Consider the following 23,876-nt stretch of genomic DNA (forward strand, 5'->3'; position numbering starts at 1 on the left):
TGTTACAGATTTAATTGTGATCTTCATTTTCTTTCCTCAGTCTTTGAACTGCAGTCAAATACAATTATCAATATCTAAAATCCTGTCAACTATTATGGATAATAAAGATTTTAGGAGAAATGGTATAATTAGTTATTCTGAATTCTCTTTTTACTGAAAATATTGTTAAATATATCTTCTCATTTTTAACAAGTATTTGACAAACTTTTATTTCTAATCTTTTAAATATTGTGCTAAACTCTATCTATAGTATAGTTAAGTATTTTGTAATTTTATATAAAATTTGCTTGTTTTGAGTTACTTGAAAATAAGAAGTGACCTGAAATTGAGACTTTCTATGCTCTGAAAATGTATTTCTTCTCAAATTCACCTTTACAAATTTTTGTTTTTTGGTTTTTCAAGCCATTACTTCTTTGTGTAGCCTTGGCTGTCCTGGAACTCACACTGTGGGCTGGGCTGGCCTTGAAATCAAAGATCTGCCTGCTGCCTCTTCCTCCCAAATCTAAAGGTGTGTGCCTGCCTCCTGGTACACATTTCTAATTTCTGACTGCCAAGGTGATGCTGTTAGGAGGTAGAGTTTTGGGGAGGTGACTGGGTTGTACAGATGAAAGAGACCTGTGATATTTACTGATGATTTTCAATTGTATTGATTGGAGTGGTGTCTAGAAGCTTAGGGAGTTGCACATGAAATATATTTGTGGGATATTTACTGAGACACTTAGAGCATGGGAGTTTGGACATAAAGGATGAATGGTTTCTTCCACTGATGGACATAGGTCAGCTTACGCAGAAAAGGTGGAAAGCAGAGGGCAAGGAGTAGTTAGAGACCTGTTCACTACAGGAGTCTATGGAAGGCATAAGTTGATTGGGTCCTCTGAGTTGAAAAGTACACCTCTACTATATCCTTGCCAACTTGATTAACTGAAAACCCTAAAATGGTGAACAAAGAAGTAATTCCGGCTTTTATTTTTTTTGTTTGTTTGTTTGTTTGCCTGAATTTTTTTCATGACGTTTCCAAGGTCTGACTAATTTAGGGTGTTGTTATTGGATGAAAGTTCTCCTGTGACTATCTGGCTGTGCTGCTTAGAGCCTTTGAAATTAGGGATGAATTTGGAAAGTTTTTGAGATGCAGGCTAAGACCAAATTTAGAAAATTATAAACAATGCTTAATGAGTGATTCCATAGAATTTAGGGGGGGTGGAAAGACCATAGAATTTAGACAGTAAACTACTCTTGGGGTTTCAAATAGAACAAATATTCTCCAGGGAAGTGGCCAAGGTTCTTCAGGTTACACTCTGCTAACAAAATTGCTCACATTGTATTCAAGTCCTACGGCTTTGTGGGAAGCTGATTTTATAGAGAGAGTTATTTTTATTATAATCTATCATTGAGACTGCGGAATGGTTATAATTATTTGCCTTTATTAAAACATATGGCATTGAAAAGGCAGAGCACAAAAGTTTCAAAATGTAGTTTACCAGTTAATGTAGCACATGAAAAATCAAGACTGAAAAAAAAGAAGAAGAAGAAAAAAAAAAAAAAAAAAAACAGGGCTGCTGAGATTTGGGTTCTTTAGTAGAAGCAAAGTGAATTATAACAGTACAGTGGGAAAGGACCATTTTAGAATGTTGTGAAGCCCTACCCATGGCATCTCAATGGTGTGAAAAAATCTATACTCAATTAGAATATATTCCCATCTAAAATATAAAGAGCTCCACAGTGAACTGCAAATACAAGTTTATGAAGAAAGTTGTACCTACAAACCTATTCACTATGATTTCTTCCTAAAGGACCTCAGAAAAGGATTGATTTATGTTCCACGGGAATGTAACTGGCACTGGGCTGGGCAGCAGCTATGAATGTCCGGCTCACCTTGGAAAAAACACAAAATGTAAAAAGTGTGGCTTTGTGGCCCCTTATAACCACACTTTAATGGAAGGCTAAGAAAGCTAGGGAGTGTATGTCACATTCAGAATTTCTGAGAAGGTAATGCATTATGCTGGGATGACCCCAAAGACTGAATGGAGGCTCTAGCACACTGGAAATGTGAGGAACATAAAATGTCTGCCAAATAAAATGGAAGACAAGTAAATATAGCCAAAAGAGAGGCAAGCTGGACCAAAATAGTAATGGAATAGTGACTAGATTGGTTTAACCAACACCATGCCACTGTGTACTTCAAATGCTGGACATCTCACCAAAGCTACAGGATTTCATTGTCTGTGCTTGATTTTTAGTTTTACCCTGTTCCAATACCTCCTTGCCATTTTTCAGTGTAATATGTCCCACCATTAACACTTGGGGGTATGTGCCTAGATTTCTAATGTTTTTAGAGGCTTACAGTTTATTTCTGTCCTGAGTGTTAGAAAACTTTAAACTTGCACTTTTTAGCAATGCATGAAGTGTCAAGAATCTTAAGTACTTTGTCGCAGTGATTAAAAAGATAGCGCAAACTCTCATGAATTAAATCAATGTCCCTTTCAATTCCCCAAAGAAAACCCTTTCTCTTTTCATACAGCATAGAAAAGCAGTGGGGGAACACAAATATGGCTCAAGGAGACAAACCCTCATGGACAGCTATCTGGCACAGGTATCCTTGGCTTCCCAAGAGTATCAGCTACTTTTCCATTACTACTGTTAAGACATTGATGAAAAATACTTATCAGTATGAAGAGATAATTTTGTCTTATGGAGGTCATAATGCATTAATAATGGAGGGAAGGCATGGTAGAAAGAAGGCGTGGCAGCTGGAATGGGAGACTGAGAAACCACATCTTCAAACATAATGACAATTCAGGGAGCTAAGTGGAACCAGTTGTAAAATTATAAATCACAGCATCAGCATCTAGTGATGTAAGTCCTCCAGAAACTGGACGCTCCTTGGCATTCCATAACCACCAACTGAGAACTAAATACTTAAAGAAGTAAACTTACCAATGTTATAAGTCGTGCAAACAACAACACGAAATTTAGAACTAAAACACATAACCTTCTTTTGTTTAGATGCAGCCCAATCCAAGACACTTGATTATAGCAGACTGAACGAACTAAAACAATTCCCAGCAACACATTACCTATCAAAAATGAGCCTTAATTTAACTCTTGTGTAATAAACATTTATCTCCCTGGCTCTTACATGAAAAGGGTGTTTTGAAATAAGATCTGTCACCAAATCACCTTTGTCTTACAAACTTTATTTCATACAAACTTAATGACTATATGAATATATCAGAATATGCTACATTTCAAGGTACCTTATAAAATATTAAAACTGTTCAGCATAAACAAGTACAATAATAGGTTTTAATTAAACGTCTCTGAGTTAAAAAGTTAAGGAATTGAGAGATGACTTTTAAATGTGCAGTACAGAAGCAGTTGTCCTATTTTCATTAGTTGTCATGTATCTTGCCATGTCCTTTATCTACTGGTGAATTTACAAGGAACACAGCAGGTTGTGAATTTTTAATAGGTTTTCCTCAAGGAAAGGAAAGGTCAGTATTAACATAAAATTCTTCTTAAAGATTTGTGGCCAAATGTTTCACACCGGAAAACAGGTGTTACTGCAGAGCTAGAGCCACAATAATCTCCTTTCCTTTTTCCTTTTCTTTTCCTTTGTGTATTTGTGTGTGTGTGTGTGTGTGTGTGTGTGTGTGTGTGTATGTAAGGAAAACTTTATGTCTCACATAATAAAATATAAAAATACAAACCCATAAAAATATTTTTGAAAGTTATTGACCCTACACCTTTGCATCATAAATTATTTGATTCTATTACTATAAGTTTAAATATTGATGCCTACTATGCAAAAATGGAAGAACCATGAAAAAATCGTTAAAAAGATATAAACCATGACAATCTCAGTAAATTGATGTGAGATACAGTATTTTTATTTCATGTACAAGATTAAGGGAAAGAAACAATACTAGAGAGAATATAGAGAAGTTACGCACACGAAGTAAAGTAAACTAATAAAGGCAGCTGCTTAGTGCTACCCTCTAGACACAGTACAACTGAGTCCCTAACTCACAGCTGATCAGTTATTCACAATGGACCCATACAAGCCTGGCCCAATCAACAATTAATCATGGAAGGAGAAGGGACTCAGAGGTCCCACACTTTGCTGAAACACTGCAGGCTACTGACAGACTCTGTGATAAGAAGTTGTGTTCCTTTCGCTGAGCCTAGTGGCTCTATAGGACGTCCACAAACCCACTATCAAACAAGACAGTCCTGAAAAAAAACCAATTGGTTATAAAACAAAATCCGCAGACTTGAAATGAGAGTGACAGAGGGTTTGTGGTGAAAAAGAATGACTCAAAGGTAATGTAGGTGGGAAGTGAAAGTGGCCAATATGCTTTATGCAGGTATGTAAAATTATTCAGCACCAAATTATAACTGATAAAAATGTGGCAAAGGATACAAATAATGAAATCACTGCTGTGAAAAATAATAACAAAAGACTTGATTATGGGAAGTCAGATAAAAACTAAATTTTGTTGATTTTTTTCTTTCTGAATCTAATGAAATCATTGCCACTGATACACCAAATATAAGATGCCTTTGCAACCCATTAGTTTTCATATGAGATGGGTTAATTAACCACATCTTAGGAGAAGTAAAAATCCAGATGGAGCAACATATTGTAGTCAGTCCCTGTCTATTTTGGCATAATGTTTTATACCATAGGCTAGTATTGAGGCCTTAATCACCTAAATTTTTATCTTCGCTGCAACTTTAGTGCTCAATGTGTTCATCCTTCATCACTGTAAGAAAGGGCTTTACAAAAATGCAATCCATCACTAATGTAACACCTGATTCCTAAAGAAAACTGTATTCTGTGTATCTTCTAGACATGTAAAGTTCTACATGTAGCTGTCAATTGCTTCTCTTAATTATATATTCCTCCTGCACAAAGTAGACATCTTTTCGTTTTCAGATTCTTTAGACCACAATCAGACTTGCAGCCCTGCCCTTGAGATTTGCTGCTACCATGTTCAACTTCTTAATCTAACAGAAACTCCCACAGTATGTGGCCAAATTGCAAGATTTAATTTTCACTCTCCTTCGTAGTCTAAGTGAAGGTATAAATATAGCTGTGATCTTTATTCTAAACTCAGCTTTATAAAAATTCAAATCCCACTGTATAAATGTATAACCTGAAAAGTCTTTCTTTTGCATGCTTAACTGAACAGAACCACCTTGAATCATTACCATCTTGCCTTGAATATATCTGCACCTCCTTTCTACTCTCTGTTTTTCGCCATTTTTCTAAGGTAAAAATTGGTAAAAGCTAGAATTTCTTCAGTTTCAAGACTGTGTGCAGCACAGTTTTGGTATGGTAGCTTGGACATTACGTGGTTAATTCGTCTGCACTCACTCGTGTGAGCTGTTTAGGATTTTCTCTGTGTATTTGTTTTGTGTGTCTCCTTTGGGTCTTCTGTAGAGCATAGATGGAAGTTTTCATTTGCTTCTGAAAGTACCTGATTATTTGGAAAATTCAAATTAGAATAATTGAATGAATAGCCAATAACACTAAGATTATCTTTTGTGAACCGCAATGCTGTCTGGTCCAGTGATTGATAGCACCAACAGCATTGGGTTGTTACGCTTCTCAGACTGAATGAGAAATCTGTAATGCTGAGAGCTGCACTGGGAAGAAGACCACAAAGTTGCAAATGCATGTAATTGGAGAGTTTCCGAGCAACTGGGTACATTTTTGGATACTAATAACTATCAATCTTTTGACTTTGTGAGAGTGATTCCTGGACTGCACACTCATATGTGACTTCTGAGAGTTTCTTGTTTAATAATATACTTCCTGAGTTTACTTCTCATAATGTTCCTAAATAGCTACACAATCTTTAAAAAATCTTTTTATTCTTCAACTTCTTTTATCTCTAAAGTAACCATACATTTCAGATATGTGTGTCCTTTATATCAGTAATGACTGTTCTAAATTGAGAACAGAGCTATATAGAGTGTATTGCCAAATTCTAATACTCAATCCTTTCCAACAAAGCAAAACAATTTTTTAAAGTATCACCATAACTAGCACTACCATAACATATATAATATATTTACTTGTGTTTATAATAATTATATTTTATGTTCTTTTAATGACTTTGGGGGCAAGGCAGATGAACTTGTTGGTCCTATGGTTGCAATGTAAGCATAACCTAGCAGAAGCCAGCACCCTTAAAGAAATTAACTTCCCTTTCCTACATACCATTAGCTGTTCATAGCTCCTCAGTTAATAAGAGGGATTCTTGAACTACTAACTTCCCTATAAAATATTTGAGGGTTTGACCTTGTACAGATTTTGCAAAGTCAACTACAGCTGCTGTGAGTTCGGCAGTGCCAACTTCCTGCTTCCAAAGGCATCATTTTCCTCTGGTTCTCCCTGACATCTTGAAACCTAACCATTCCTCTGTGATGGTGATTCGTCTTTGGGGAAACAGTGTGATATAATATCTTAATTGTGGCTGAGCCCTCCACCATCACTTTGTCTCTGAAATTTGTTGAGTTATGTGTTTCTGCATTAAGCACCATGCACTGCGAAAGATTTTTTTGTGGTGAAGTCTGAGCTTCACTAATCTGTGTATAGAGAGACATGAATTTAGAGGACAGTTTAATACTGTGTCCATTAAGCAAATGAGGTGATAGGTTCAGGCCTGGGACTATGAGCACCCCAATAATTGGGTGTTTGACCTGATTTATGATACTCAACAATTGTTTGCTTGTGAAAACTGGTCTTAAATACAGTCAGAAATGGCCCGCTACCCTCATGTGATTCATGCAATACTTCATCCGTGAGCATAAACTTGCCAGACTGGTCATTATTTCAGTTCACAAGATTCACTGCTTTGCAAGCCTGTTGACTCTCCTCCACTTGAGACAGTTCTGTGCATTCTATTGTGCATGTTACTGCAGCTGAACCACGGACCCCACAATCATCAATAGTTCCACATAATTTCTGTTCTTGATATGGACACACTACCACATTATCTGGAAGATGCCTAGAACTCATTACTCCACAGAAGTCAGCAACCTTGTTTAGTTGTTAATCCTAGAAGGATTTCCAGTTCAGTGTCTCCCAAAGCCTGAACTTACTAATCCATGCATGTCCAAGCCTGGTTGGCTTATTTTAAGGATATCTTTGAAAAATAGTTCAAGTAGAATTCTTGAGTCTACAATTCAGCTTCAGTAATGTGCAAGCTAGATTGATATGTGCACGTGACCCCAAATTCGGCTGTGATGACAGATTTCTACAAGGATTGACATGCTTCTGTTATAGGCATAGGAAAGGTAGTTGTCGCCATGCCCTTTGAAAATCATGGCAAAAACTAGTCTAATTTTATCACAAGATTATACACTCTAGGTCTGATAGATAGATATGGTTCTATAGATATGTGAGGTAGATTAGCTAAATAGGGTCTTCAGAAACCTCATAGACTTACAGAATATGGCATTTAAAGATGTTTTTATTATTCTAAAGATTCTCTCACAACAAAACAAGTTAACTCCTGGCAACACACAGCCTGCTTCAAAGAAAACGAGAATCAAAGAACCTCCTTATGCAGTTGGCTTCAAATGTGGCAGACCAACCACTGCAAAAAAATGTCCTCATTTCTGCCACAAACAGAATTCTGCCTAAAAATAGGCACATTTAGATGCACATAGAGTTGATGGCCAAACTCTGCCAAGACAGTGTAAGCAAGTTCTCGATAGTTCCTACCTTGCAAATATGTCTGTCAGATATATTGGGTCAGAAGGCTGAAAATGATGCGCCAGTGTTATAGAGAGTGTTGGGTGACTGTTCAGGCAGTAAACTGTCTCCGTCATTTTTTTTTTTTTTCCATTTTGGAAGCTGCTAACCTCACTCCGGGTTCACTCAGGTATTTAAGTTTTATCCCTTCTCAAGTCTCTGATGGGCTTGAAGACCAGATAGTTTAGTCTTTCAATTAAGTTTAGTAGGTTAGGGGTTAAGATATTTTTAGATCGAGATTGATGTTTTAAATTAACAGAGATGAGATATGATAGATATTAATCTCCACTCAGAAATTTAGACCCAACAAGATAGGAAAAATGTTTACTTCAAGTTTGCCAAATACAAATGGCCAAATCACTACAAATATAACATTTATATAATTCCAGATTGCCTCTTGGTTCTTCCTGCTATATGTACTTAATTTTACTCACGTTTAATAATATAAATGTATATGTTAAAAAAGACACATAATAAAAATATGTTCAGAAAAAAAAGATAGTTTGAGGTCCAGTGTTAGAACATGTATTTTACTGTTTAGTATGTATGTACATGTGTTACATAAACATCCATACTCTGTCCTGACACCTACAAATATTTTCAGGGTAGTTGCGTCTTTTATATAAAACCAAACATGTTTATTATTCCTACATTTGGAATCTATCTCATATATGCTTGAAAGACTCAATTCCTAAGATACTACTAATTACAAAGAAGAAATACAACCAATAATAAGTAGATAGGCACTGAATCTCCTGTGTAATATGAGAGTAATATTGCATTTTTTAAAAAAAATTAAAAGTAGGATGTTTACACCCTCATAGCTGATGCTATCAAGATTTATTTGTTTCCTAAAATTGGTTATGTACTAAGCAGGAAAAGAGCCGTCCTTTTAACTTTGGAGGGTATTTTCTTTTAAGAATAAAAAAAATCACAATGCTACATGAAAAGCTTTTGATGGTGCTTGAGTGTGATAGATTTACTCAACTCTGATATATAGAACTGAGATTACTGACCCCATTATTTTTTATGCGATTTGAAGAACCAACTCTGAATTCTTTTACCTCTGTGCATCTTTAGACATTGTCATGGATATGCTCATTTTTATTTCTTCCAGCTCCATTCAGACCAAGATAAAGGAGATGGATCACTGAAATATATTTTATCTGGAGACGGAGCTGGTACTCTTTTCATTATTGATGAAAAAACAGGTGATATTCATGCCACAAGAAGAATTGATAGGGAAGAAAAGGCCTTTTATACTCTACGTGCACAAGCTATTAACAGAAGAACTCTGAGGCCAGTAGAACCAGAGTCTGAATTTGTGATCAAAATCCATGATATCAATGACAATGAGCCAACATTCCCAGAAGAAACTTATACAGCTAGTGTTCCTGAAATGTCTGTAGTAGGTAAGTGCAGTTACAATATTTATGATGGATGAAAGCACAAAAGTAATTTCAAATAATTCTGTCAATGTTGTGTTTAATTAATTTAAATTAACTTTTTACCTTTCACCCAAAATGCACATATATATATTAGCAGAGAAGCAATGAGTCAGATATTAATGCATTTTACATTTCTTGTGGATTTTCATATTTTCATAACACATTTAAAGACTTCCATGGTAATCCAGAAACTACCTCTAAATTTCAGTAGAAAAGACTAAAATGACACTTGTCGTAAGAGCTTTTATGGCAAGTACGTAAGATTACGAATTCAAACATCTTAGGATTAGAGTTGCTTTTTTCCTGTCCACAAGGTACCAGGTCCTAGGCCTCTTACAGATACTGTATATTTGGTTCCCTAAGTGACATAACTTGTACATATGACTGACACATGCCCTCTTATCTATGAAACTTAATGAAACAAATTATTCCAATAGTTTGTATACTGTTTTGTTCACAGAAAACAAGAAAAAAGTTCATACATGTTCAATAGGACTATGCTTTAAAAACACAGTGAATTCTCTAATAGAAAAACTGCATCTATAGAACATTAGAGAGTCAATTAGCAATATAGACCATGGATGGCAGAGCAAGAGTGCCAGACATGGTTTCACTTATGTATGCTAGTCACATTCTATCAGAAGTTTTGTTTAAGTTACTGAAATACTCAAATAAAAGTCTTGATTAGCTCTAATTTTCTTGAATATAGAAAGACCCTTGTGCTGTAGTATTTACATATAAACTGCTTTAATAATTTTCATATTTAAATTACCTCACTGAAACCTTATATTCATATAATGGTACAAAATACAACATTGAACTGCGAAACATATTTTATGGTAAAACTATGTTTAAGAAAATGAAATATATTTTTCATGTTAATAATGTGATATTTTGAGGAGAAAAATATATATACTTTATTTGTATTAAATAGTTAGTGATAATATATCCAAACATCAAGAAAGCCTGGTAACATTTTTAGAGTAAGATTTATTTGGGTTTAATGGAGAACCAAACTTCTCAAATGTGTATGAATTGGTCTAAACTAATAAAAGTGTTTTTAATAGAAACATTTGGTATTTTAACAGTAACTTATCAAACTCATACATTTCTCATTTTTTTCCTAGGATTTTTATTGCACTTTGCTAAACCTCAAGGCCTTTGGGTGGGCACCAAGCATAAATCCCTTATATGTATCATGAACCCTATTAGACAGATCTTAGTAGCTCTGGGAACATGGGGTCATCTTGGATTGTTTCTAAAATTAGAATTCAATCTATTCATAAAATTGTGTTCTATAGCAGATGTTAATTATTTTTAGAGTTAATTAGTGCAGAGGGAGAAAGAATATACCTTCCCCTTTGAGATTTAGATGTGCCCTTTACACAAAACAAGTCTATTATTTGAATATTCATTTAATATCAGGCTTCAACATTTGTAAAGGGACCATGTTTGTTATGTTCTGAAATACTGCAGCATTACCCATTTTAAGCATAAACACGCACCTTTCGCTTGAAATAGCAATTATTATATTGAAATTAGGATGGATTTGCAACAGTACATATCTTTATCTATATCTATCCTTCAACTGTATGTGACAGTGTCTTAAAGTGGTCATTTTTAAAGCCAAAAAATCACTCAAGTCTTCAATGAAAACAAGCGCTTTTGCTCCTCCTTCTGGTACTGTGCAGAACTAAGCTGAATTTGGATACTTCAGGTACTTCTGTGGTGCAAGTCACAGCTACAGATGCCGATGACCCTTCATATGGAAACAGTGCCAGAGTCATCTACAGCATACTTCAAGGGCAGCCTTATTTCTCTGTGGAGCCAGAAACAGGTCAGGAACAACATACTGGTGTTACCATTTTTTTTGTGATTTTCTGCAAGTATAAATGTGAGACCAAAAGTAAATAAAAAGAATTAACACACTCAGAGTGACAGTGCCACTCTGTATTTTTCTTATGTATGTGTGTTCATGTGTGTCAGGACATATGTACATATCTGTGTTGATATATACAGATGCCAGAGTGGGACATAAAGCATAACTTTTAATAGACATACATGTTGTGTTTTGAAATAATGTATTTAACTGAACCTGAACCCCCAACAATTTTTCTAAGCAGCCTGGACAGTAGATCTCAGAAGCCCTCCTGCTGTGGCCTCAGCTCCTTGAATTTCGTTGGCAGGAACTTGCAGCCATGATTTGGGAGCTGAGGATTAATATTAGGTCTTCATGTTTATATATGAAGCATTTCATTGACTGAGAATACATCCAACCTGATATTGAATATTTAAAATTCAAAGTAATTAAATGATTAAACTAATAGAAATTTAACTGTTTGGAGTTCATATATGAGTTTAGGTCACTATAGCTTACAGTGCTCTACTAGGAGAGAGCAAACAAAACAAACTTTAAGGATTTGCATGAAAATAGTTTTATAATGGTGTGTGTGTGTGTGTGTGTGTGATATTTTATTAAATATAAAGTTACCACACAGTACAGTGACAAGGCATTTGTATTTCCTGAAAGGTATCATCAGGACAGCTCTGCCAAACATGAACAGAGAGAACAGGGAACAATACCAGGTGGTCATTCAAGCCAAAGACATGGGTGGCCAGATGGGGGGTTTGTCCGGAACCACCACAGTGAACATCACGCTAACAGATGTCAATGACAACCCACCTCGCTTTCCCCAGAGTAAGTGTCCTTTAATGGTCATTCTGTAGAACATAGGATTTAGAGTATAGACAGACTTAACAAATAACTAATTTGTTTATAAAAACACAGTGATACGTGATACTTAACTACCAATCTGCCAATAAAAGGTAAAATTAAGTAATTTATGATGTTTATTACAGAGATGGCGACTCTGAATCTCAATTAGCCCTCTTTCTCCCTCCCTCCCTTTGTCCCACCCTCCCTTCTTCTTCTCTTCCCTCCTTCTCTCTCTCTTTCTCTCATAAACACACATACACACAGAATTTCATAGTTATCTAATAAATTTCTAAGACAGTAAAAGAAATATGCGTATGTTATAAAGCTAATATTTTATAATGGATATTTTTCTCTCCTTACATATTAATAAGGAGCATCCAAAGTTGAAGATACAATTTAATAAATCATATAATAATAATGACTGTAGTATAAGCATCAATGCAGTCAGAACTTTGGGAGGTAGTATAAATTACATTTTCTATCATCATGTGCAAAGAGGTAGACATCCTAAAATATTTAATATTCATTGTTCACAAACAGAAAGATGCATCTTTAATTATTTTCCAAATTTCTGACTCTGTTAAGAATAATCAGTTAAGGGCCATCATTTTCTGACTATATAATGATTGTATAGAACATTTATTTACTCTCTCTTCTTGTAAAAACCTGGTATATTATATGTGTGCAACACAGGTGAAGACAATGGTGCTACTGGACTATCAGGACTATACGAGTTTCTCTTTCATTTGTTCCTCCACTTCAAAACAGAATTTAAAGTTGTAGTGAATCAGGCACAAAGAATCACATTCTACTGTGATATCTAACCTTTCTTATTGTTGTTAATTTTTAAAATGCATATATAATTACATCATTGCCCCCTATTTCACTCCTATATCCTACCCATGCCATTTCTAACAGCCCTTAGGTTCAAGACCTCCTCATCTTTAACCATTGTTTTCACATATACATAAAGTGTAGTCAATATAAAAATATGACCTTCTCAATCCATTCACGATAGCCTGAATGTGTAAGTTTCTATACATGCTATAATGTATATGATCTGTAATGATCTCTGTTCTTAATTTTCATCAATTCCTGGATATCAGCATCAAAGTTGATCATTTTTTACTTCAGCTTCAATCTCTTTACTATAAACTAAATTTTGAATTACAAAATGTTTTATGGTATTTGTAACCTTATATAAGATGATTACTTGGAAAGAATAATTATATTGTACTGTTTTCACTCTTCTCTAAGAAGAGTTGTGATTCTTTCTGTGTTATTGAACTAGATTATCTTGTCAGTAGTGCATGGTTACCATTATATTTATTCAGAATTATGAGTGTGGAAGGATTATAAAATCAGAAGTATATAAACATGCTTGCTATATGATTATATGTATTATACATATATGCTTGTGTGCATATCTATATCATACATATGATTACTTTTAGGTATTTTATTTACATGCCAATCAGAGTGAAGTTTATAGAAGGATTGTGGTGTTTTTTTTTTTTTTTTTTTTGTTGTTGTTGTTGTTTTTATTCTTTAACATGGAAAGAATAAGGACATCCATGTGCGCACTTTCAAGTAGTCATATTTCACCCTAAGGTGTGTTATTCATCAAGAAAGATGAAGTCTATAATAATTCTTTTTTTTATTTTTTCAATTAATTTATTCATATTACATCTCGATTGTTAGCCCTTCCCCTGTTTCCTCCCATTCCTCCCTCCCTCCCACTTCCCCCCTTCTCCCCTCCCCTATGTCTGTGGTTGAGGGAGACCTCCTCCCCCTATATATGCTCTTAGAATATTGAGTCTCTTCTTGGTAACATGTTATCCTTCCTCTGAGTGCCGCCACATCTCCCCATCCAGGGGACGCTGTCAGAAAAGGGGCACCAGAGTTCATGTGAGAGTCAGATCTTACTCTCCACTCACCGGTGGAGAATATCCTGTTCCATTCTTAACATTCTGTAAACATTAGTAATAGGCACAAGATTTAATATAATATACAATTTATATTTCACATTCCACATGTATTATTGAACTTTTATCTTGAGTCTCTTGTCAAGAGAATGAGCATGCAGACCTGAGGAGATGGGTCAGCCAGTAGGAGCCTTTGTTGCCCTTAGAAAGGAACTAGGCTTGTTTACTATCACTGTCACAGTGGCTCACAGCAACTCATGATTTCAGTCTCAGGGCATCATCTGGCCTCTTCAAGCCTCTCAGAACACCAGGTATGTAAGCGTTACATATGCATAGAAGCAAACTAAAGCTCACATATATAAAACAAAACAAATCGAACATGCAACTGAGGGAAATAAACCATCTTTAAAATTTTTCATAATTTAAAATGATCAACCAACTGAAAAAGATGTGTTTATTAATAATAACATAGGGCAATTTGGAGTAGTATTAAAGTTCTCAGTAATTATGAATTATAATTTTGAATAAAGTAATTGATAGATTCTAGTTGAATGAAAACCCAGATAATTTCAAGCTAATAATAATCAATGAACCCTTATTTATTTCATTGTGTTGTCCTTGTAAGTCCTTCATTCAATAAATATTTATTTGCCCTAATTCACTTGAAAATAACAATTGCCATGTTAGGCTTATTACAAGAATATAACACAGTAAAATGGCAACACTAATTGTCATGATATTAATAAAAATGGGGAAGAGCTACATACATTTAATTCTCTAAAGAAAAGTTTTCTTGACACCACAGCATCCTACTTATTGATCTGCTTTATTGGATCATAGTAGCTCAGTATTAGAATCCCCATTCAGCAATTTAGCAGAGGTTAAATACACATTGGCACCACACTGTTAGTAGCAATGCAGATGTGTTGACTTGAGCATCCAATTCTACATGTATAGCCCAACAGATCTTGAAGATTTTTAATATACCGCCTAACCTGCCTTGTTATTTTAGGTTATAGATTTAAATATAATTCATTGATTATATTTTCCTTGATTATCTTGTATGTTATGAATATTCTTAATATATCTATTATGGATACTCAATTATAGCAAATAGGATACTATTTGTTATTATTAGACACCTAGGATGTAGAAAACTGATTTTTAGTGTCTAATATTATTTGTGTAGATATCCTCCATTCAGCAAGTACTGTTCTGTATCTGAACACTTCCACATATATCACATCATTGAATCTTCAAGACTGTCATATTATATAACATATGTATACATGTCATTACTACTGTACTATCTCACCATTGTATAACATGAGAAAAAAGAAACAGCAAACTCTGTATAATAAGAACTGTAATGCAAACCATAAACCCTACACATTAGTGTTCATTTTTATTGAAAATAGGTTCTTCTCTCATACACTACATCTTCTTCACAGCTTCCCCTCCCTCCACTCTTCCTAGCTTTCTCTCACCCTCCTTCTTCCCCAGATCCACTCCCTCTCAACTTCCTTTTCAAAAATTTCTATTTGTCATGTTTAACATGTTGAGAAGTTTGTTTTAAATGCATTATTTTCTTTAATCTCATATTCTCTTTAAAGTATGAACCAATATTACCCTTGCTAAGATATGTAAAACTGTTTTCCTCTAAGTGTCAACTCAGCCTCGCTTCACTTATGTTTAACAAATTTAAGCTAACTGCATTTCCAGCCCATGGTTTCTTGAGAGTTCTTGACTTGTGCAGTGGTTTGTTTCCTGGACAATTCAAGTACAAATCCTACATGAGAGTGAGTGACGTAATTCACTTAGTAGCTTTCTACTGTGGTAAATTAAACTGGCCTCGCTATTTTTCATATCATCAGTACCACTGGGTTGTAGTGTATTCTTCAGAGAGAGATGATGTAAGATTAAATAATTTACTGTCTACGCAGCATTGATTCATAGTAGTTGATACAGTCATGTGTTCACTAATGTTTACTTATACAAGTAATACCTTGTTGCTATAATTAAATATAGAAGTGAGATGAAAACTTAAAACTTTCAAATCTGTGGACCAAATTCAGTATTTCACATTAGACAGCACAAGTATTTGCAAGCAAAATCACACATTCATTTATCTAAAAATATTTCTCTGTTGATCACCACATAATTTCGGGATTTGAAAATGCATCAAATTTGATGATCTGCCTTCTTTTTGACCATATGCATTACTTTTTCTTACAGCCTCACAGCTAAAAGACAAAGATGCATAAGAGTCTTTAGCAGTCTTGAAAACATAACACAGGTTCTTCATGCATGCCTTCATACTCATTCACTTTTCCTTTTGCTCTTATTTGTGTGTCCTTGCTCAGATTAAAAGCTATAGTTCATTTATATGCAAATGATGCATAAAGACCTATTACCCCTGTGATGTCAACGTCTTTTAGGTCACCAAGAAATGCACACCTTCCTCATAATTACCAATTAACACTTTTGTTAATGAAGATTGAAGGGCAACTATTCCTCCACTAGTGAAACACTCAGTAATGTTCCTTGACTTAACTTTTGTTTCATTTCTATATATCTAAATATATTATACTTAATATATATATTTGATTGAGCCAAGCCTATTCATCTTGTTTCCTTTATATTCTCCTAAATTTAAAAAAAAAAACCTCTTCTCTCATACAATATATCCAAAAAGAATTTCTCCTCCCTCCACTCCTCTCAGCTCCTCTCAACCTCTCCCCTCTCCCAGATCTAATGCTCCTCTGGTTCTTCTTCTCCAAAAATTTTAAGAAGAAACAAGATTATAGATTAAATTGCTGGTATCTATTCATTTCAGGAACTAGAAAAATAAGCAATAGACAAAAGGATTTGTCTCCAAGTGGGTTGTAACATAATTAAACAAACAAACAAACAAACAAACGAACACAAAATCATTTTTGTGGAAATGTTTTAATATTGATTTTCTTGCAGCCTAGGGTCAGTAGGCAGAAGTATCGAGTCTATAGGTGTCAGACTAATGTCAGCATTCTTCTCTAATGCTGGAGAATGAGCACTGTGTTTTAATCTTTTCAAATCAATTTTCTGGAGCCTGAAAGCAGAAATGAGGGTTCAATAGTAGAGACTTATAGTTTTATTAAGTGATTTATAGTTGTGTATGATCTATGACAAGGCTATGTTTTTTGAAGGGACTAGATATGCCAGGACAGTAATGAGATTTAGGTAGAATGCATCAGAGGTTGAGATAGAAAACACTACCCTTCACTCGATGTGCAGCCAATGTCTCCACAAAATTTAAAAAGACCACAGGTTTCTACTCACAGGTATACAGACAGAAGACAAATGCAGCAGATGCTTTCACATACTTTTTCATAATGAGTAGAAGACTCTAGGAACCCTGGCTTCATAAAACCCTGTGATCATTCATGTTCACATAAAAACACAGCATAAGGCTGTTTGCCCTGATAAATCAAGGACTACTAACATATAAATTTATGTGATACAGACTAGTTAAACTTGGTAAGAAAGTAGCACTGTGAAGAGCAAAGATCACTCATGACACAATTGCAAGACCCCTTTCTTACATTTGTTGTTGCATAAAAAAACTCAGATTAAAGAGAAATGATATGTTTATTATGTGAACTTCCAGTTCCATGATAAATGCACTCAAATGACTGAATTAATTACATCCTGCTCCACAGATTCTTATGAGTTAATGGGAATAGTAAAAATGTAACTTGAAATCCCTTATTTCATTAATGTCAGTTCAAAAGTATAACGCAAGATATCCAAGAGGGAATTTTTTGTTTAGAAAAGTTATGAGACAATTTTTCAGGAGTGCAAATAAATTTAAAACAGATAATAATTCCCAAGATTCCAAACCATGTGTTTATATTTATATTCTAGCTATTTCTAAAAATTATAAAAAGCAATAGCAATTGGTAGTAACTGAACCACTCAGCGCCTAAAAACGATTCATAGCAAGCATGTTTGTGTGGTATATTTTAATTCTATTGTTGATTCCTAATTGAAATATGGGTTATATATTTTGTTTAAAAAAGAATGGCAGTGTAAAATAATTATAGAGAGCAATAACATACTGAATTCTATAAGTGTTGTTCTTTACAACATCTATATGAGGTAGATATTGTAACTACTCACCCATTTATGATTTGAAAACTGAAATTTGTAAACTAATGTAACTCAATTTGTACATCAATTATGACTCTACATTTAGAACATAAGATTTATATTGGAAAAAAAAACCTTACTTTGTAATTAAACTCGGGACTTCTAAGTATCTCACCAAAATTGATATATTTGAAATATTTTAACTTCTTTTGTTTATTTTGCCTTTAATTGGATCCCTGACTCTGTGTCTAATTTATTAAAAACATAGTCAGTTTCATACACGGCATTCAGAATTTTTAAACATTGGTACATTCTGGTAGAAAAAGGAACTTCATGCTTTTGTTGGTAGTGTTTCTGTGATGATAGAGAACCAAAGGGATGAAAGCATTCTTGGGTTTGCCATAGTTTTTGAGCTGGTAGGTACACAAGTGTGTAGGAGACAAAGTCTTTCAAGGAATTTTTCTATAATGTGCATAGGGATTTAAGGCAGGCACGTCATTGAGCTGTGAGAACGCCATAATCCTTGCCTGGTACAAGAGAGATTTGATTTAATAAGTGCTGATTTTCACTGTGTAAACAGAGTCAATCTCTCCTCTAATGGGAATCCCAAGGTAATGTTGGCCCCAGGCTGATCTGCATATTTAAAGTTATCAAGTAGTTTTCAACAAGAGCAACTGTCAGCTGTTTCCTAGGAAAATGTTCCAACTTGAAGAAAATGAAGTTTAAAAGATCTCTTTTTTATTATCTAGGAGGTATGAAAACACCTATACTAAAAGCACTGTAGCTGTATTGGTTACACTGAATGTGATTTGAACGGTACACACTAAAACACTTTCAAATATTTGTTTGTCTTATCTCATTGTCAATGTACTTGTGGTTCAAGAATCAGAAAGATATAATTCCAATAAAGCATCTGATTTACTAAAACTGGTGTACAGTCCTATGTGTAGCCCTTGGTTGCCTGGCAAGCTATACACAGAGAATGCTACCAATTATAATAATTCTAAACCCTGGAATGTGGCATAGGGACGGCTCTAAATTATTTGCATGTTGGTAAGTTTACAGATGCACTGTCTTTCCCCTTTCTCATATTTATTTACTTTCTTAGTATGTAGTTTCTCCCAGCATAATTCCCCTCACTACTCTTCCTGCTAGGCCTATTGATAGCTCACTGATTAAGGAGCTGACATGTCTTTTAGAGGACCCAGGTTTAAGTTCCTAAAACTATATGGTAGCTCACAACTGCCAGTGACTCTAGTTCAAAAAGGTCTGAGCTAGTTCAAGAGGAGCCTCCATGGGCTCCTACAGGAAGGGTCACACACATTAAATATAAGCGCATATCCCATATGGGCATGTGTACATAATGGAGGTTAATAAATCACCAGTGCTATTCTTTGACTAATGCCAAAAGCACAAAGTGCTAATTTATTTTAAATGTATGGATCAGGCAAGAAATTATTTAAAAGTCCCTCTAAAATATACCAATGTTTTCCAATCAGAAAAGCAAGAGAATATTAAAGATTGCTTCTGCTGTTGTTGTTAGGGAAGACAGAATAAATAAAGGTAGCTTTCAATGTAGGGTATGTAATTAGGCTTGGTTGGACCCCCAGGGTTCGACACAACTTTAGTTGTGTCTGAGGTAATGCAGAAGGGAGGAGGGCAGTGGGATCCCAGCTTCTCTAAGTGTGTGATTCACAGGAGTGAGTAACCAGGTCAAGAAAAGATTTGAGGGATAAAAGGCATAGGTACCAATAAAATAGGTACTTTGAAGCTTTTGAAGCTTTCTACCAGAAAAGCTTGTTTGGGGAGAAAGGGAGGGAGCCAGGCAGGAGCAGGTTGAGGGAGGGAGAGAGATGGACTTCCAGTTGAATTTTTTAAGTTGAAGATTTTGTTGATTGTAAATACACAATAGCTGGAGAAATATATAAATGTGAGATATGTGTCATTTAAATAAAAACCATGTAAGATGTCAGAGAAATGACATGTTTAGGGTGACAGAACCTGTGGGATTATCCCATTTTTCATTTGTAATGAAATAATACACTTCTTTAAATGGAACTGATGGAAGCTGAGTCTCTATGGAGTACCCTAGTGATTCCCATGGAAATTGCCGTAGGCTAACCTACTTAGCATTTACACGTCATAATGGGAAACAGAGAGTCTGTTTTGTGCTGTTTTACAAAATTAACTTCCACAATACTCTTAGTACTGGAACATGGATAAGTATTTGCTGTATAAATATGTTTAGGCTGCTCTTAAGGAGGTTTTAATACCGTTAAATTTCAGGTGAGACATAAAGGGACCTCCCAGGAAATACAATGAAATCCTGTTCATGGCTGACTATCTTAACGTTTATCCTAACTTCCCAATCCTGCATACTTTTATGTGTCCATGTGTTGCAGTTCTGTGTATTGATGCAATATACTGGCAGACAATTTCAAAGAAATGTCAAGATACAGACTAAGGAATCAATGATAGTGTATCTAAAGCTTTGTCGTGATGCCTTCCTCAAGGGCATAGGAAGGAAACTAAAATATCCAGTGTGGCTTTTTGCTCTAATTTAACTTAAATGCCCCAAACTAAGCTGGTGATCCTTTCTCCGGTGCTCACAGATTTAGTTTTCTGTCTCCTCTGGTGAGAGTCTTCAATTCCAAAGCCTTAGCAGTTTGTCAGTCTCCAGTGTGACTTTCAAGTCTCCTCTGCTTTCTCCTAAACGCCCATTTAGCACTGCATAATTTCCTTAACTACTCCGCATTGCCTCCAAGGAGCTTTATCTTGTTTTTAATTTCTTCCTGTTAAGCTCATTAAAAAACATCTTTTGAGCATTATACAATGGAATGGTTTATAAACGTGCATAATTGTGTCATTCTTCTTAAAGCAAGTATTGTTTGAGATTATTACACAGCACTGAGATGTTGCAGTAAGATTACACACAAAGCAAATAAAAAATTAAACTAATGTTAAATTATTTTGTTGATTCCTATATATGGAACATTTTGAAAAGTCTCCACCTTGGAAAAGTAGAAAGTTCTTATGTAAATGTGATAGCAACAAGGGCAGAGAACAAAGGATAAAGAAAAATTATCTTTTTCAACCTTTTGTTGCTGTTGTTCTTGTTATCAACAAAACCAAATAGCAGCTATTTGTCCTAAGCTCAAAACGCGAAAAAAGGAATTTGCCCTTGTCCCTCTCCAGGTTCATTTCTGGCATTTTTTTGTTGTTCGAAAGGATGTCATCTGTCACATCTGTTAGTTTGACTATGCTTTCCCCAAAGTCCCTTTCTTAAATTGAACTGCCAATTATTTCTAATTTTGCTACAGCGATCTGCAGAAACTATAATGCTGCAATACAGAAACCCTGTTACTTAAATGAATGGCGGAGTGCATTTCTCTCATCAAGCAAAATACTGAAAACCCAGTCTGAAATCTTTGATAATGACATTCGGGTGTCATATATGAGGTTTTCAATATTAATCTGGATGTGCTTTCATTTGTAGAACCACATGGGTTGCTCTGTTCTTTGGAAGGCCTCTTTGCAGCATCACCTCTAGATTTTTCTTGCACAATGAACATCTTCTCACATCCAGGCCCAGGTGCTTAAGAGAACAGCCAAGGGAAAAGCATACTTACCAGGAAGAAATATTTATGTGCCCTAATCATTAAAAGAGAAGCAGATGATTCAATCTGACACCTGGGAATGAATTTCAAACAACTATAAATTGGAATTGATAGGAAAGCTTGCCACATAATTAAAGCTCTATCAACTGTAAGATAAAAAATAAGTAGCATGCAAATAGATGTCTTTAAAAAGAAATGAAAAGAGATTGGTGCCCGGACTGTGTTCCTTTGCCTTTGTCAGTGTGTACATAAAAATCTTTGCTTCTCTCCAGTTCTCTGTCTCTTGACTCACATGGAAATTAACCCAGGAAGGGGACCAGACTGGCTCTCAATTAAAGCAGAATCAGTTTGCATGACAAACTGAGATATTTGTATTCAGCCTAAGCAACTAGGAATAAATAGTAGAATGATAATGAATCACCTTTTCCTACATTTAAAACATAAAAATGAACTTTTAAATTGTGAAATACCAAATAAAGTTTTACCTAAAATTGGTTCTGGGAAAAATGTATTGCCAAAGAAATCATTCTAAATTTATGTTTAGCGAACAATGAATGAAATGCTTCCAAGGAGATAATAACTAGTGTCATACAGTTGTATATACAGCATATACAGCCTATACACAGTCATATAGTATATACGGCATGTAAGGCAGTTATGATGTGTGTATGCCTATATACGTGTCTTTTTGTACAATTCATTTATTTGTCAGAATTAAACCTATATTGTTATGATGAATGAACTCAGTCATGGTTTTTCAGAAAACTCTAGAAAAGTTTGCAGACAATTTAAATATGAAAGGAAAATTAATATATCTGCATATTCATTTATGTAAATATTTTCTAAAGGATGAAACTGATAAGCAATTAATTATATCAATATATTCATAACCATGGGTTCATTTTAAACTAATAAAACATTTTTCCTATCCTGCTTAAGTTGCAGAAGCTACAAAAAATTAGCATGAATCTCAGCTAGGGTCACCCTCATAGACTCCCAGGAGCCTCCCCTGTCCCAAAGATGCCCCCCAATGCTTTCTGCCTTCTCTCCCTTCCTATCTTCCAGCCCAACAGCTCTCCCCACACCTGAACCCACTCTGTTATATTCCGCATCTCATCTCCTACCCAGTTCCCTCACTGCATCTACTTCATATATCTATTTTATTTCATCTTCTGGGTGATATTCAAGCATCCTCCCTTGGGTTCTTTGGGTCTTTGCATTGTAGACTGGCTATTCTTCATTTTATGGCTAATATCCATTTTTAAGTGAGTGCATACCATGCATGTCTTTATGGGTCTGGGTTACCTCACTCAGAATGATCTTTTCTAGTTCCACCCATTAGTCTGCAAATTGTTTTTGTTTTTAATAGGCCAGACTTCACAAAGCTGTGAGAGTTAAGGAGGCTGAAGTCACCACCACCTGTAGCCAGGTGGGACTTCTAATTGAAGAACCCACAAAATTGTTGACCCAAAAATATTTTTGCCTACAAGAAATATAGGAATTAAGAGGACATAGAGATTGAGGGAATAGCAAGGCAATGACTTGCCTAACTTGAGACATGCCATCGGAGAGCCAACCTCTGAAACCATGAATGATATTCTGATATGTTTACAGACAGGAGCCTTGGCGTAGCTCTCTTCTGAAAGGCTTCATTGAGCAGCTGATGGAAACAGATGCTGAGACCCACAGCAAACAATAGTCCTAGCTCAGGGAGTCTTTTAGAAGAGTAGGAGGAAATGGATTGATGGAGCTGGAGTGATAAAAGACACCACAGAAAGACCTACAGAGTAAATTAGCCTGGGCCCATGAGCCCAGAGACTGAACCATCAACCAAAGAGCATGCATAGGCTGGACCTAAGCCTCTTACACTGATGTATCCTACGTGCAGCTTGTTCTTCATGTGGGTCCCCTAAAAATGGAGGTAGGAGTTGGCTTTGACTATTTTGCCTGCCTCTGGAGCCTTTTCCCCTGACTGGGCTGCCTTGTCAGGCTTTAGTGGGAGAGGATGCATTCAGTCCTTCTGTTTATTGAGATTCCAATGGGTCCATAGCCCTTTCAATACTCCTTTTCTCTGATGAGAGAGTGAAATGGAGGGAGGGGATTATGAGGGTGGGACTGTAAAGAGAAGAAGGAGGAGGCTAGGTTCAGGCAGTAAAGCGATTAGATAGATAGATAGATAGATAGATAGATAGATAGATAGATAGATAGATAGATAGATAGAATTATAGACAGACAGACAGATAGGTAGGTAAATAGATAGATAGATAATAGATAGAT

General features: G+C 35.3%; 1 protein-coding gene across 1 annotated transcript in view; it reads left to right on the plus strand.

The window, feature by feature from the left end:
- Cdh10 (cadherin 10) overlaps positions 1-23,876 on the plus strand; it is a 193,382-nt gene that overhangs the window by 131,316 nt on the left and 38,190 nt on the right. Inside the window, exons 3-5 of the mRNA XM_051150993.1 lie at positions 8,883-9,177; positions 10,931-11,050; positions 11,744-11,911. Coding sequence (XP_051006950.1) covers positions 8,883-9,177; positions 10,931-11,050; positions 11,744-11,911 — 583 coding nt within the window. The remainder of the gene's footprint in view (positions 1-8,882; positions 9,178-10,930; positions 11,051-11,743; positions 11,912-23,876) is intronic.

Source organism: Acomys russatus, chromosome 9 (genome assembly GCF_903995435.1).
Source record: "Acomys russatus chromosome 9, mAcoRus1.1, whole genome shotgun sequence".
NCBI lineage: Eukaryota > Metazoa > Chordata > Mammalia > Rodentia > Muridae > Acomys > Acomys russatus.